This window comes from Bombus pascuorum, chromosome 2 (assembly GCF_905332965.1).
Source record: "Bombus pascuorum chromosome 2, iyBomPasc1.1, whole genome shotgun sequence".
Lineage (NCBI taxonomy): Eukaryota > Metazoa > Arthropoda > Insecta > Hymenoptera > Apidae > Bombus > Bombus pascuorum.
This window is the reverse complement of record NC_083489.1, coordinates 8,414,377-8,428,499: the sequence shown is the minus strand read 5'-3', so window position 1 is coordinate 8,428,499 and position 14,123 is coordinate 8,414,377. Positions and strand designations below refer to the sequence as shown.

General features: G+C 42.2%; 1 protein-coding gene across 3 annotated transcripts in view; it reads left to right on the top strand.

The window, feature by feature from the left end:
- Positions 1–13,079, top strand: part of LOC132904530 (uncharacterized) — a 41,339-nt gene extending 28,260 nt beyond the window's left edge. For 2 of the 3 annotated variants that reach the window (XM_060955119.1, XM_060955120.1), the window contains exons 5-10: positions 3,869–4,107; positions 7,387–7,518; positions 7,607–7,714; positions 7,832–8,092; positions 8,253–8,511; positions 9,473–13,079. In XM_060955119.1, the coding sequence (XP_060811102.1) occupies positions 3,869–4,107; positions 7,387–7,518; positions 7,607–7,714; positions 7,832–8,092; positions 8,253–8,511; positions 9,473–10,557 (2,084 nt within the window). In that variant the 3' untranslated portion in view covers positions 10,558–13,079. Of the gene's footprint in view, positions 1–3,023; positions 3,396–3,868; positions 4,108–7,386; positions 7,519–7,606; positions 7,715–7,831; positions 8,093–8,252; positions 8,512–9,472 lie in introns of those variants that run through there. The other variant, XM_060955121.1, reaches the window with a different exon arrangement.
- Positions 13,080–14,123: the final 1,044 nt, after the last annotated feature.

Here is a 14,123-nt window from a genome sequence, read left to right as displayed (position 1 = left end):
AGAGGAGAGACGAGGAGCATGGTTGATTTTTTACCTTCGTGGCGACCTTGCCAGCCGAGCAAGGATCCCCGCGTTTATTGACCTCTATAACCATTCTCCTCTTTAAGCCCGTTGTGCATCCGAGTTGTGCTCGGACCGCTCCCTCTCTTGCTTATCTCCGTCTTCAGCTGATGCTTTCGAGAGGTAAACATCCTTCAGAAACGAGTATGACTTCTTCTTATTCGTCGAAGCGGTTTCAATCGGTGAACTTGCTCGTTGCGCGACCACGTAATTTTCTTAGATTCCGCCTTGGTCGCCGCGTAATCGTTTCTGAAAATCAAACTGTTTTGCTCTTTGCTCGAGGCTACTGTTATCCGTTACGTACAGGCTCGCCTAGCTCGATTAAACTGATAATGGAACGCCGCGTTTGCCGACGTTCAGAAATTTTACCGTCTTTATTGCACGATTAACGTGTCATTAATAACGATCGTACACAGTCTGTTGCACCGTTTATATTCGATTCGCGATGACTACACAAGATCCATGTTATTGACTTACATACTCGAAGTGTAAATAACTCGCGCCAAGATCCGATTCGCTTCCACGCGAATGCTTTCGTAATTAACGTTGATTTTGTCTCGTTAGCGGTTATTAACTGCGTGAAATAACTGACAAGATTCTCTTTCGAAATTTGTCGCGTTACAGTGTCATCGACATTTTCATCGAATCGTGAGGTCATTGTCGTCATTGCCAACGATTCCACTTTGCTTATAAATCGATGCCACGAGCTAAGCATAAAGCCCGTGAAAGCGAGCACAAGTTACTTCCGAACGACGATATTCGCGCGCTTTCGAAAAATTTCGTTTCGAGCGGATGGCGTCGCGTATTTTTCCGCGTGAAAATCGCCAAGTGTAACGTGCGAAAGCGGCTGAGTTTCGTCAAGCCCGAACGATCGTCAAATATTTTTTTTTTAATCAGGGCAAAGCTAATCTCTTTAACGTCAATTTCCAGGAATAAACCGCGTACAATAATAAATAGTTTCTTTTCAGTCAATTTTATCGATCATTTATTAACATAAATTACAGCTGTATAATCGATTTCCTATCAGCCAATTATTCTTTACGAAAGGAGTGCTTTGACATTATTTCTTGCGCTGAAGTTATTCCTGATTACAAAAATCAAGTATCTGCATCATCTAATTGTCAAGCTAATTGACAAAATGTCAGGCATTATGTTAATCGTTTCAGCGTACTTTAGGTGCGTTCGCAATGCCGTATTCGTGACTTTTGCGTGACTCATACGATGAGTTATCGCTCACGACTCTCTCAGTTGCAAATTCTCGAACTCATTGTATAGAAGCCATGTGACCATGCGATTGCATCAAGGTCGTACACACCGAATAAAGAACCGATTGCATATCGATTCAGCCGGTAGCGCGGCGTACCGTTTCGATCGTATAGAATGCTCGTTTGACGTTTACAGTCGATTTCGTTCCATCGGCGATCGATAACTCTCAACGCAAAGACACCATCGATAACTTTCATCTAACAATAAAATATCTGTACAATTTATCCTTGAGATAGATTTTAACCAGCTATAAACGGCTGATATGAATTCCTTGTACGTGAGTCTCATAACGAACGAATAAATAGGAAATTCATCGCCCGAAACAGGGACGAGAAATGGTCCACGCACGTCGAAAAACGGGCACGTACGCCAGCCATATTGGTACCAATGGCATTTTGCGCGTTGGTTTTTCCGATTAAGGTCATTACCTGAACCTGCTCGGTAACATATGTGCCACCATTAATAACTAGACGTCAACACTTGCGTTTCTTTGATCGGGCAGACTGTTTCTTTCGGATGGCTACTTGTCGGGGAACGACGCCACGAGTTATTTCGATAACTGCTCGAACGACGGCGTCGCTTTTTTCGGCCGTTTACTCCTAGCTTCGTTATAGATACCATCCGTACAGAACGCACCCGTTTCTACTGTAACAATAAAAAGATTCCCCTCGAGAGAAATTATCAGGATCCCGTTAACCGATCGAATACCAATCGAGCGTAGTTACGATGCTCACTGCGGTCGCCCGTGACTTTTAAGATGGTTTTTTCGTCCGAGGACGATCGTTAAAGTGTCCACCAGGACAGAGTCTGGGACATTTCTGTTGCACCCATAAAACACAAAGCGTCGCATAATGTCTCCAATTGTTCAACTATCGACGACGATTCGTTCACGTGACTGGTCGCACAAGAACGTCGTCACTTGTTTATACGAGGTGTTTCGATACGATAGGATACAAATTCGAGACGAGTAACACGCTTAATTAGCTGGTAGAGCACATACACGGCAGAGACAACAAAACAATTATAATAAAGATAGACTGAAGATCAAGCATGTAGCTTTAATTTCGCAGACATCTACGGACGCGTAACGTATTCCTACAAGAAAGCAACAGCTTGTGAAATCGACTCTTATTTATGATAGGTGTGTTCTCACAATGCTTTTTCACTCATTATTTGTTGAGCACCGCTAAGAAGGCATATCGATTTCGAGGTCATTTACTAATTGTCGACATGTTGAACTCTCCAGGCGTTAGGTGTTGCATGATACCATATGTTATTCTAATTTTGAGGAACACTATATCGATTGTAATACTATATGTTTTGTATTTCATTACCTGTGCAATTTCAAAAACGTTTATATATAAATGCTTAAATATAGCTTCATGATTAATAGGATCGTTATATTGTAATACTGTTTGACGAAAAAGATGAGATAGCTATACTACATGAGAACGAAGTTCATCAGGAAATTTCACTATCTTATCGAGCCACGTTCCTTCTGCAAAAATTGTACAATAATATTTCACCTAAACGCGTAAAAGTTTCTATAACGTTGCTAATTATAACCACAACGCTATTACATTTCTGGGAAATATCAGTTAAAAGTTATGTAATAAACACGTAATACGTAATTGTGGGCGGAAATCAGCAACTTAGCATTCTTCCAGTGAATGTTTAGTTTTCTTTCGGAAATCGACAGGCTTACATTTAGCGGCGTTATAGCTAACTATTCGACGTGCTCTTCTAAACGGGACGACCATCGCCTGACTAATAGCGTATTCTCGATTGCGCTCTTGGCTACGTGCAATGTGCATCATTCTCCACGTGTTTCATGTTTACGAACCGGTCACGTGAGCAGCCACAAGCCATTATATAATCGTCGTATTGCCTGCTGATAAACAATCGCCCTTTCTTCCTATAACGCTAATGGATATCATTTAACGATCTCTAAGTGTTCGAATTTATCACGCTCGTGGATTGTCATATAATCTTTGTAAAATATGCCGACAGAAGATTTTATGGACAATGTAGAAGGATTGAAACGTTACAAGCATCGAACGGTGTTAATAGTAAAATATCTAGCATGTTCCGAGAAACCACGGATATATAATTAAACAATGATGCGCAAATACACGTGGCAACTACAGGGTCGACGAGTTTAAAATGTTTCGTATACATTTGCATTCATGTTACGAGTAAAGTAAGTGACTACGTAGCGCTGGATCCACGCGCGAAAGTGGCGTTGTGAGGTACAGATTGCTCGATAACGCGATACATATGCAAATGCGTTCGTCGATTAACGAATCGCGGATGAATTTATCCGATGGAGAAGACAGCTTTGACTTATTGCCACTCGATAACTCTTCCTCTTCACGTTCCAGCCGAGTTATCGGTTTGCCAGCGACAATTCGGTAACCGTCCGTTCGGTGAAAGTTCGCGGGAGATCTCTATGCCACGTTTCTACTTCGATATAGTTTCGTCTTCGCGCTCGAAAGTTTTAATAGAGTGAAAATGACCTAGCGATCCCGCTGTTTCTTTCCAGGTCTGATGATGGAGTCGGAGAAGAAAATCTTCGAGATGATGAACAAGAAGGCGGCCATGTCCAAGTACTGGATGCCTCTGGTTTGGGCGACGAACATCATCAACAGGGCCAGGAGGGAAGCCTTAATAACTAGCGACCAAGTAGTACAAACCCTCCTTGTCGAGTTAAGCGACATCCGGAAGAGGCTTGGCGCGCTCATTGGTTACGACACTGTTTGCGTTCCTCTCGTTTACACTCAGGTGAGTATCGAAATATTCTACAAAATCGTGTCACCGATTCGACACGTATCACGTATCACTGTTAATACACTTTATAATTCTTTTAATATTCTGTTCGATAAATCGTCGAATGTTTGAAAACGTGAAGGTGGACTAGTTATGTGAAATTGTTTGGAAGGCAAACAACATTCACCGGAACGAAATTTTCGTATCTGCCGATAGATCCATCCAAGTTTAAAGTTTCTCCTCGTTGACAAGCGTTACAAAAAGCGAAGATTTAATCAAGGAATGGCACAACGTATTATTCTTTTTCCAATCTCATTCAGAAATCGTGGAGAAGCCGGGTAATTGCGATGGCGTTTACCGTCATTGAGAAATGCCAAGTGTTTTAAACGAACGTCTTCATCCCGAGCTGATTCTCATCGTAACCACCTCGTCGCTTTGATACTGTTGACAGTGTGCAGCGCACGCTTGCGTAAGTCTTAATTCCGTTGTTAGCTTCACAATGCAGCGTTTTCTCTCGCCATTTCCTCTAATCAAGTTTTTCCAATAGAATCTCTCTAACATCTTTCTAACGCTTGTAAGCTTGTTTCATGCTCATCTCTTAGCGAGAGTTTCAACAAACGCGAGTCGACACGTCCGGCGTTAAGGGAACGGCCGTTCCTTCGAACGGTGCATTTCAATTTGCCCGGCCGAGTGTAGTTTCCATAGCAAGAAGTTAACGAGCTTCGAGGCAGTAGCGATCATTAGAAAGTACGTCACCTCGTTGCAACACGATATCATCGATAAAAGACTCGATGCGTAATTGCGGAGGCCGCCGACGCTCGAAGATCATTCATTTAATATACAGCAGACATTAAAAAGTTACCAACTACCCAAGATCGATGTTAACAATGTGCTCGTGACTCTCTTTATCCAGTTCGAAGGACTCGATTTGTTGCGGCGCAGTAACAAAACGGATCCATTCTTGGAAAGATGTTTCGTATTCGCAATTAGCAGGCACGTATTCATTGTGCAACGTTAATTGCTCATCAGCTAACGTCCCTAATTGTCGGCTACGAACGCCATTATTTTCGCGGTATTAAAGAGTTGTTCGCGTCATGATCTTGTATATACGTGGCCAATGCCTGGGAGACGATGCCTTCGTCCAGGCTTGATAAATTCAACTTTAAAGGCATTCTCTAAAAGTGGTTAATAAGCACAAATCTGAAAAGCGTGATGAGCAACTGAATCAATCACAGTCGACATTACATGAACGATGAGAAAATTGTTCGTTCATTGTGCAAAATTGCGTCATCGACTGCCAAGGATAATAATAAATGCGAAATTGAAACACATCGAACGAGGAAAAGTATGATAAAAAAAACCGATCGCCTTTTTCCTTCGGGCATACATTGATACGTTAATCGTCGGGGATTTCAATACCGATTACATTTGGTTCGACCACAGACGATGGGATAAGCCACTCGGTTAGTCAGCGGCATAGAACAGAGCTCATTTTTATTCCCGTAACTTGTACTCCTCGCATAAATTATACCGGTAATGGAACTGATCGATGATTCGCGTTCCGCATTAGTTTATCAGTCGGTGGGAGAATGCTTGGGATTCTTGGTTGGAAAATAGAGCATGCTCACGCGAGGAAAACGTGCTATTAATCCGTACCACGAGAGTCAAGATGATAATTCACAAACCAGAGACGTTTCATTACGAAGATTTCGAGAGATAAACGCACGGTCGGATTGCTTTGAATTAGCGAAAATAACGAGAAGTGTACGCGGAGAATGTTCAGGAAGAGCAACTCAGCTGTAATTATTTTCCTTGTCGTGTTTTCGTGTCGAAACAGAACCGTGACGTGCGTTCGTCTTTCACCAATCGCACTTTGTCTCCGTGGTAAAAGCAGGATAAAATCGCATGGTTAGGCGTAAACCAGTACGGTTCTGCGCGCTGTGTAATAATACGTTTACCGAATACTGTTCGACCTGCGTGGTTTACTCGTATCCATCGGTTAGCATGCACGTTTGTATAGCATGTATCCGCTTACAGAAGTTTTATAAATTTCCAAAAGAAGAGCGAGATAGAGACAGAAGGACAGAACAATTTACCTGAGATGCGACAATGCGCTTTAATTACCAGCGCTTTAATACATTGCGCTGGTTATCCTTTGTCTTCCAACACACTTTTCTCTCAAATAACATTATTCTTAAAATGGAGTATCTTGCGTCATAAGTTGAAATTCAAATGATTTATGCGTCTTTCTGTATCTTTTCCAGACGATGTTTTTGCACGGAAATAAGTACATTGTCGATATCGTATGAGCTAAGAAGACAGTACGCATGGTCAAGGATGACAAATGAGTCGAGCGGCAATCTCGTCGCGGTCCGTCGATACGGCGGAAATAAATTTCACAGTCAGTTCAACGTGCGATCGATCCTCTTCGTGTGCGCGACGATCAAAGTCTAAAGATAATCTATCGATCGTACTTTTTCTTTTATTCACAACAAGTCTTTGCATAAACCATCGTTTCCTGGTGGCCTTCGATGAGAAAGGCAGTACTCTTGATGACCTTGATATGATTTCATTCAAACCTGTTCGTCCACGCGTATACAACGCGAAAAAAGGACGAAACCGATAGGAACGTAATTCTTTGCCAAGCTTGACATTACTTGCCCTTTGACAAAGAAACCTTTCACCTTAGAAATGGCCAACGTCTATCGTTTCATCACGATTCTACCTTTTTTTACGAACTTCAGGATATCCAGTATTACTTTCTCCGAGCCCATCATTAGCTACAGCGTAGTTTGTTCATGAACAACGTACGTGTTCATCGAGGCACTGGCGTTCCTGTATTAAGTTTCATAAAGGTATTCTTGAAAACGAACGAAGAAAGTAATTCTGAGAGAAGCGGTATTTATAGCGATGCAGGCGACGTGGACCAACGATGGATACTTGTTTCTTACCTTCGACCGCGTTTATTCGTTCTTCCTCGATACGCAGAAAGTATACGACACTCGTTCTAGGAATCAAACAGTATGATGTAACACGGCAATATCTATCTATAAATTTCTGTCGTTTAATTTACCCATTTGTCCTCTCGGTAATCTCGCGCTGGAGACATTTGATTAGCAAATTATAATGAAGCCATTTGTTTTTTTTTCCTTCTTCTATCGCGCGTCGCAAAATTAACGATGACTCAATTTTATTTCGCCAATTACCAGTAGTCGACGTAACGCCGTTTTTAGGGCCGTGATATTCACGGTTCTAATCGAACGAGTTTGAACACCGTTTATTTACGTTTTCCAGGTAGTCACGCTATCGTTGTACGCGTATTTCTTTTCCGCCTTACTCGGCAGACAATTTATCGAGCGCACCGACGTCGGAAGCGGAAAATACGAGGAACCAGACATGTATTTTCCATTTTTCACGGCTCTGCAGGTAAGAACACCGATCGTAAAGACGCTTGTAAAAAGACGATCCCATCTTCGATGAATAACTATCGATCAATCCGATTCGTTCGTTCCAGTTCTGCTTTTACGTGGGATGGCTGAAAGTTGCCGAGGTATTGATCAATCCTTTCGGCGAAGACGACGATGATATCGAGTTAAATTGGCTTATAGATCGTCACATCAAGGTACGAGACCAACTTTCTCCAGTTCCATCGAAATTTAAGTTAATCGTATAGAAATTGAAATTCAACTGTCGTGTCACAAGATTCATATTTATTAGCGGTGACGCGTTTATTTGATAGGCTGGATACATGATCGTGGACGAAATGCACGAGGAACATCCAGAATTGTTGAAAGATCAATATTGGGACGAGGTCGTGCCGAAAGATTTACCGTATACGGTGGCTAGCGAGCAGTACCGACGAGAAGAGCCAAAGGGTTCAGCCGAGCATTATAAGGTCAAAGACAGCGACGCTCTGTATGCAAACGTTATATTGGGCCCACAGATCCATAATCACGTTCAGCATCGCAAGACCCACCAGGATGACATGTACGCCGATTACGTAAGTACACGTCACCAGATGAACTTGAAACTCTCAATGTGCAACCGGCTACCTGTATTTGGTGTCACGATCGGATCGTGCAGCAAACATGTTGGAAAAATATTTATTCCAGAGAAGTATTTATACTTGATATATTTATATTCGCTTACATGTATTATAGGAAAGCGTCGATACTCCGTTGGTCGAGCGAAGGAAAAATTGGCTACAACGACAAATTACTAGAATGGGCTCTGTACGTAGTTCTTCGACCACTTACAGCAGCGGCGGTGGTTTCTTCTCCAGAAATCGTCACAATAGCGTTTATAGTAGCCCTGAAACTGGAGGTTTACCGCAAACGAACAATCCGAATCTTAAGATGTCCCTTTACGATAGGCTAGTTGGACGGAAAAGCATTCGAAGTCAAAGAATGGGTCGACAAGGCAAGTGATTTACATAAATTATTTCCCATGTGTCTTCGTACTCGATAAGATAGAAACAAATAGAAGGAAATTAAAACGTAAGGAATTGCTACGCAACGTGATAATATAAATCTCAAGCGTGTCAACAGAATGGTGTACAGTCTGGAATAGCGTTCGTCGTAATGACGTTAATTTAACTATTTAAATGATAATGATACGATCTTACGTAACGCCTGCGCATTCACGTTAACAGTATCTCTCGTTTCTATGAATTAAAGTCAATAATCGGTGCCTCTAACCGAGCCGCGTTCTTTTCTATGAAATGATGAAAAAAAATTCTTTGATGTCATTATAAAAAATTGATTTCCAGAAGAAAAAAGAAGAGCAAACAATTTCAGTTCCGTTACTCGAGCGATAATCGTATGTATTTCCGTTTTTCTTCGCCGGCATTTTCAAAGCTGCAATCTTCTTGCACGTTCCAATGTGGCACGAGAAAAACATCTTTCAATGAAAGTGTCGCGAATGTTCGAAGTTTTCCCCACCTGGTTACATGCATGCAAGGAATTATGCAATGAGTAACCTTGTGTAATCTGAACAATTTCCGCAATCGCGAATCATTCTTCTCGAAAAAACTTTTCTTAAGACCTTGTGCTTCTTTCTCCAATCGTTCCTCTCACTTATGACAGAAAAAAAGGAAAGCCACGCCAGTGGCGGAAAAATACCTAAGCAATTATACCTAATCGCATTTTATCCATCCATTCTATTCTCAACCCGATTCGAGGCGGTCGAACGAAGATTCGTTTCCTTGCGGACCGTTTTCTAGCGGTAAAATAAACGCAGCCGTAAAAATTGGCATGATCATCGTTAGCCTCGTTATCATCGCTGCCGGCGCTAAGAATAGTTTAATCGTAGGCTTAGGATCGAGACGCGGACTCGATCATTCCGTAACAAGCTTGTCTAATTTATGTTCGTTTCCCGACAGGTACCATGACGAAGTTAAATCCGGTGCCGGTTTCTCTGAAGAACCGACCTCGCATACCGACGCCGGACGTGACGAAAGAAGTAGCCGACCGTGAACAGAGATTAGCTCTATCGGCGACGAACGCGGCGAACATCGGGGCAGGCGTCGTAGGAGTGATACCGGCGAACGGCCACTATCCGGATCTATCGGTTGTGCAGGTTGTGCTCTCGCCCATTCAAGAAACAGAGGGCACACCTGTAACTGGGAAATCTGGAGCGGCAGCGTTGGCGCAGGCTGTTCTTTCTCCTACTTTGACCAGTGCCGGTCTCGTTGCTCCTGTCACTTTAACACCTGTCACGATGTCGCAGTTAACGCAACTAGGACTGATGACGACAACTTCCGCGTCCATGATCAAACCAACGAATCAAAGCAACGGCGTTCCTAACCAAGCCACCTTAACCGAGGTGAACAGCAGCGAGGAAGAGGGGTCAGGTAGTGGAAGCAGTAGGAGTGGTAGCATTACAGGACAGGAAGAACGTTCCACGCCGTTAATAAGCCAAGATAGAAGCACTCCTTTGATAGGAGAGAGGTCCAGTCCTGTGGGCAGCGACGGTAATCCGTCTACCTTCGACAACTATAACGATCGCTCTCCCATTCTGATAAATCCCGAGAAACTCGGTTACGTGGTTACCACGATGTCGACTACTCAAGATGGTAAGATAGATCCACGTGGCAGGCGATCGGCTTCGTTGCCGGGTCCGCCAGTTGTGCAATTGCGAGAGGACAGGAGTATGTCTCTGCCACAGTCACCGGGTCTTCAACCGAGGGAAAATCGCGCGGCCTCGGTGTCGAATGGCCACGAACCTCCCAATATAGATAGACTCATAGTGCATGGAAAGGACATTCGACCGAGAACTAACAGCATCGGCCACGATCTCTGTAGACCGAGTCATCGTATCCAAGACACTTCGAGGAAGATCAGCAGCGTGTCCTGTACCAACGCGTCGCTCTCCAGTGGCCTAGGTACAACACCTATCACGGCGACCACCATAATGCCAGCGACTACTCCGGTTGCTGGTAGCAAGAGGGGAGAGGTGTACGTTTGACTCGTAAATCTAGGGACAATGTGGTAAATTGTACTTGGTCGCGTACGGCTTTGATCGTCGTGGGCGATTCGAACGTGCGTCGCACTTGCCTAAAATCCGACTCCGTCCATTATAGCGACAACTTGGCGTTTCATACGCGGTGAGAGTAGGAAGCAATTTTCGCGCCACAAGCGTGAACGATAATGGGATTTTTTTATCGATCGAGCTCCAGGAGCCGAGAAACGCTTCGAACGATCGTGTCACTCCGATGTAAATACGATCTTAACTTATGAGCATTTCGATCGACGAGGTAGCTAATTATCGATACAGAATTGACACTGGTATCGCGTGTTGATCGTTCGACAATCGTAACTATTACGGAAATAACAGCGATGGAATCGAATTCGTCGATTCCTGTATGTAGCAATCGCGGAAGCGCTTCTCTTCCTTTTGTCGTAAGTATGTGCAATAACGTGGTAGCAAGATGACGGTGCGTAATCGACATTATGAAAATGGTGTCGTTCTCAAGTTCTTAGCGTAAAAATTGTAACGTTCACGCGACAAGTGGAAGAAAGGAATAGATGTCGCGAATACGTCAGTGTCGCAGATACGTGTCCTATACACGATATGCGGATAAGATACTTTTTACTATTTGTGCACGCTTTACTTTGGCTGCGTCGTAACATTGTGATAAGAAATATTTTTGCTACGATAAACGCAGGGGCAAATTTAAATGTGTTTCTTCTTCTTCTTCTTTCCGCGAGTACGTACGTCGAGAAATGGAATCTCGATCGCAGATAAAGTCAGGTTACGCTTGTAAATAGCCGATCCTCGCGAGACGCCACATGACTCGTCGTTTTCGGCTTCTAGCATCTAGATGAAAGATTTTCTCTCTCATCCGAGCCGACTGTGTATTTATTCGATGCGCGACGGCAACTCGGGAACTCGACGTTATTAATCTGTTCGTGAATGGAACGAAACGCCTCGAGTCAGGCTCTATTGCGAACTGGAAAATGACGAGTGCATATATGCATGTGCATGAACACGCAACGTTTGCCATATTTGCCATACTCGGAGACACTTTGCGTAAAAAAACTGCGTGCAATTGTAATAGCGTATCTTCGATCGGAGCGATTTAAAATTGAGCTACAACTTCCACGATGCTCTACGGTATCGCCGGTTCGGCACGCGATCTGCATCATTTATTACTCTATAATAATTTAGGAGTTAGTAAGTTAGTTTTATCGATACGAGAAACGTTCGGGAACTCGTGCGCGCAAAGAGCAAGTGCAAACTGCGGTAGTCAACGAACAAACTCGGCTCAAAAGAACGAATTACTTAAAAAAAAAAAGGATATTCTCGATGGAATCATCGATTTTATTTTTTTACTGCAAATTGCACTTGCTTTTTGTTAGCAGCGTATTCAGTCACGCGTCTCTGGAGAAACGCGTGGCAGCTCAAGCTTTTTCTATATAAATTCGAGATCACGTAAATGTAAGTAACGATTCGATGTATGTACATGGTGAATTAAGCTGGCGATGGAGCCAACGAACATGTACATAGTAGATGAATTAAGTTAAGGTTTCTTGGTGTATGAGATTATGAACATGCTCAATGCACGACACGCGATATTTGATCGTCGATGTGAACCGAGCGTTGTCTTCTTTGTCTTCTTCGTTAGTCGGTAAAGCTAGTTTCATACGGAGATACGTGTATCGTAATACACGTATTGCAATTTGCGTATTGTGTGAATGTCACCATTTCTTGTAATGTTTCGTCTGTCGCCTTCATACGAGAAGTATCTATCGTAACCGAAATACGCGAAATGAGTATGATATGATATTTAGTATATATCATATGCGTATCTCCGTGTGAAACCGGCTTATGGATTGTAATTTTCAGCGAAAAATGTGTAAATACGGACGTATTTTTAATCGATTTGTTATTCCACTTTTTTCTCCTTCTATCTTTGCGATGTTGTAATTTAGGCAAACTTGAATCCAGATCGAATTCAGTGGATTTAAAGATATAACGTCGAGATAATGTTATATAAATCTCTTAGCCGAGACGGTTGTTAAGTAACAACGATTATAATTCTAATTAGTTACTTAACGTACGAGATCACGCGAACCACTTTTTGTTAACTTAAAGGTATTATTATCTCTCGACCGAGATAATATTCTGTTCAGAGTTCCGAAAGAATTGGAACGTGCTCTACTTTATAAATAAAAGAAAAGTATTTAGAATGATTTTTCTGATTTGAGCATTCGTTGGTACTCAAGTGTTACTACGATCATGAACTTCGAACAAATAGAAGCGTATCCGAACTTGTAGATATTTGTACACATAGTATTTGTATATAGATTACATCTCGTTTTCGTTATGATATCTCCGATCTGAGACTTCCTTTAAACTATATAGGTAAAGAATTGTTTCGGTGCCTGAGTCGCGTCAGCGTGATGTAAACGAACCACATGTAAGAATAGTAATACATTATTCTTATTATCTATATTCTGCAATAAAAATAAACGTTTCCAAACGCATCAATTTTTTCTGTTTCCTAAGTACGGTAGCAAAGGTTTTGAATTCGTGTGACTGCATGATTCATCGTGCATACTGGAGATGACAGGAGATTCCATAAATTCCAATAATCTCAGAAATTCTAGAGGTCTCCGAAGCTTCCTGCGATTACGCAAACGTTAGAGATTCAAGGAGGTATTGGAGATCTTGTCCCTTGGGAGGTTCCACAAATTTGAGAGGTACGTTTGCAATGGCGAAGATCTCTCGAGATCTCTCGTACCCATAGAATTTCCTGGAACTCCTGATTGGAATCTTCAAAATGTTCTACGATTCCGTTATTTTTTTTTTTTTTTTTTTTTAATGTTTTATAGTATTTTTAATTTAGTAACTTTAAACTTCCTGTTACTCTGGTTCAGTCTGAACAAATTTAGACTTTAAATGTCACTGATCGTTTAGATTTTTTCCATCACGAGCTCTTTGGAATTTCTTAATACAAGTTCCTACTAGAGTTACCAATTATAATCCCTTATGAAACTTCTATTGCTTAGTCACTAACATCATTTGCAATGCAAATATAATATTGCATTATGAATGAAACATTTCTCGGTGCTAGAGCTGCATCTCCACGGCATGGGGATCCAGGTTTTCACTGGTGACGCGCGGCAGTAGTGGGACACCCCGTGGTGGGGTGCTGTTACCACGGGTCTAGTTGAATGTTCGTCACTTTCGCTCGTTCAGCCGTACCGGCTGGCTGGTTATGTTTTTGCCCCCTTCTCATTTTGGTTTGCTATTTTCATTCTTTATGCTTATGCATACTTATGAATACATCCTCCGTCTCAATTTTAGTCCTTCGTTTTCTACCTTCTATCTTGGCTCTCCGCTTCTACTTCGATATTAAGATGGTTATATATTCAGAATGCTGCTAGGTTATATTTAGCAAACTAAATGTTTATTTTAATCGGTATTACATGTACGTACACGCGAATCTTATATCGAATTGATCAGGATTCTTATTCAAATAAATCAATCCACTTGGAATAAACTCTAGAAAGGAGTGGCTTCTCCCG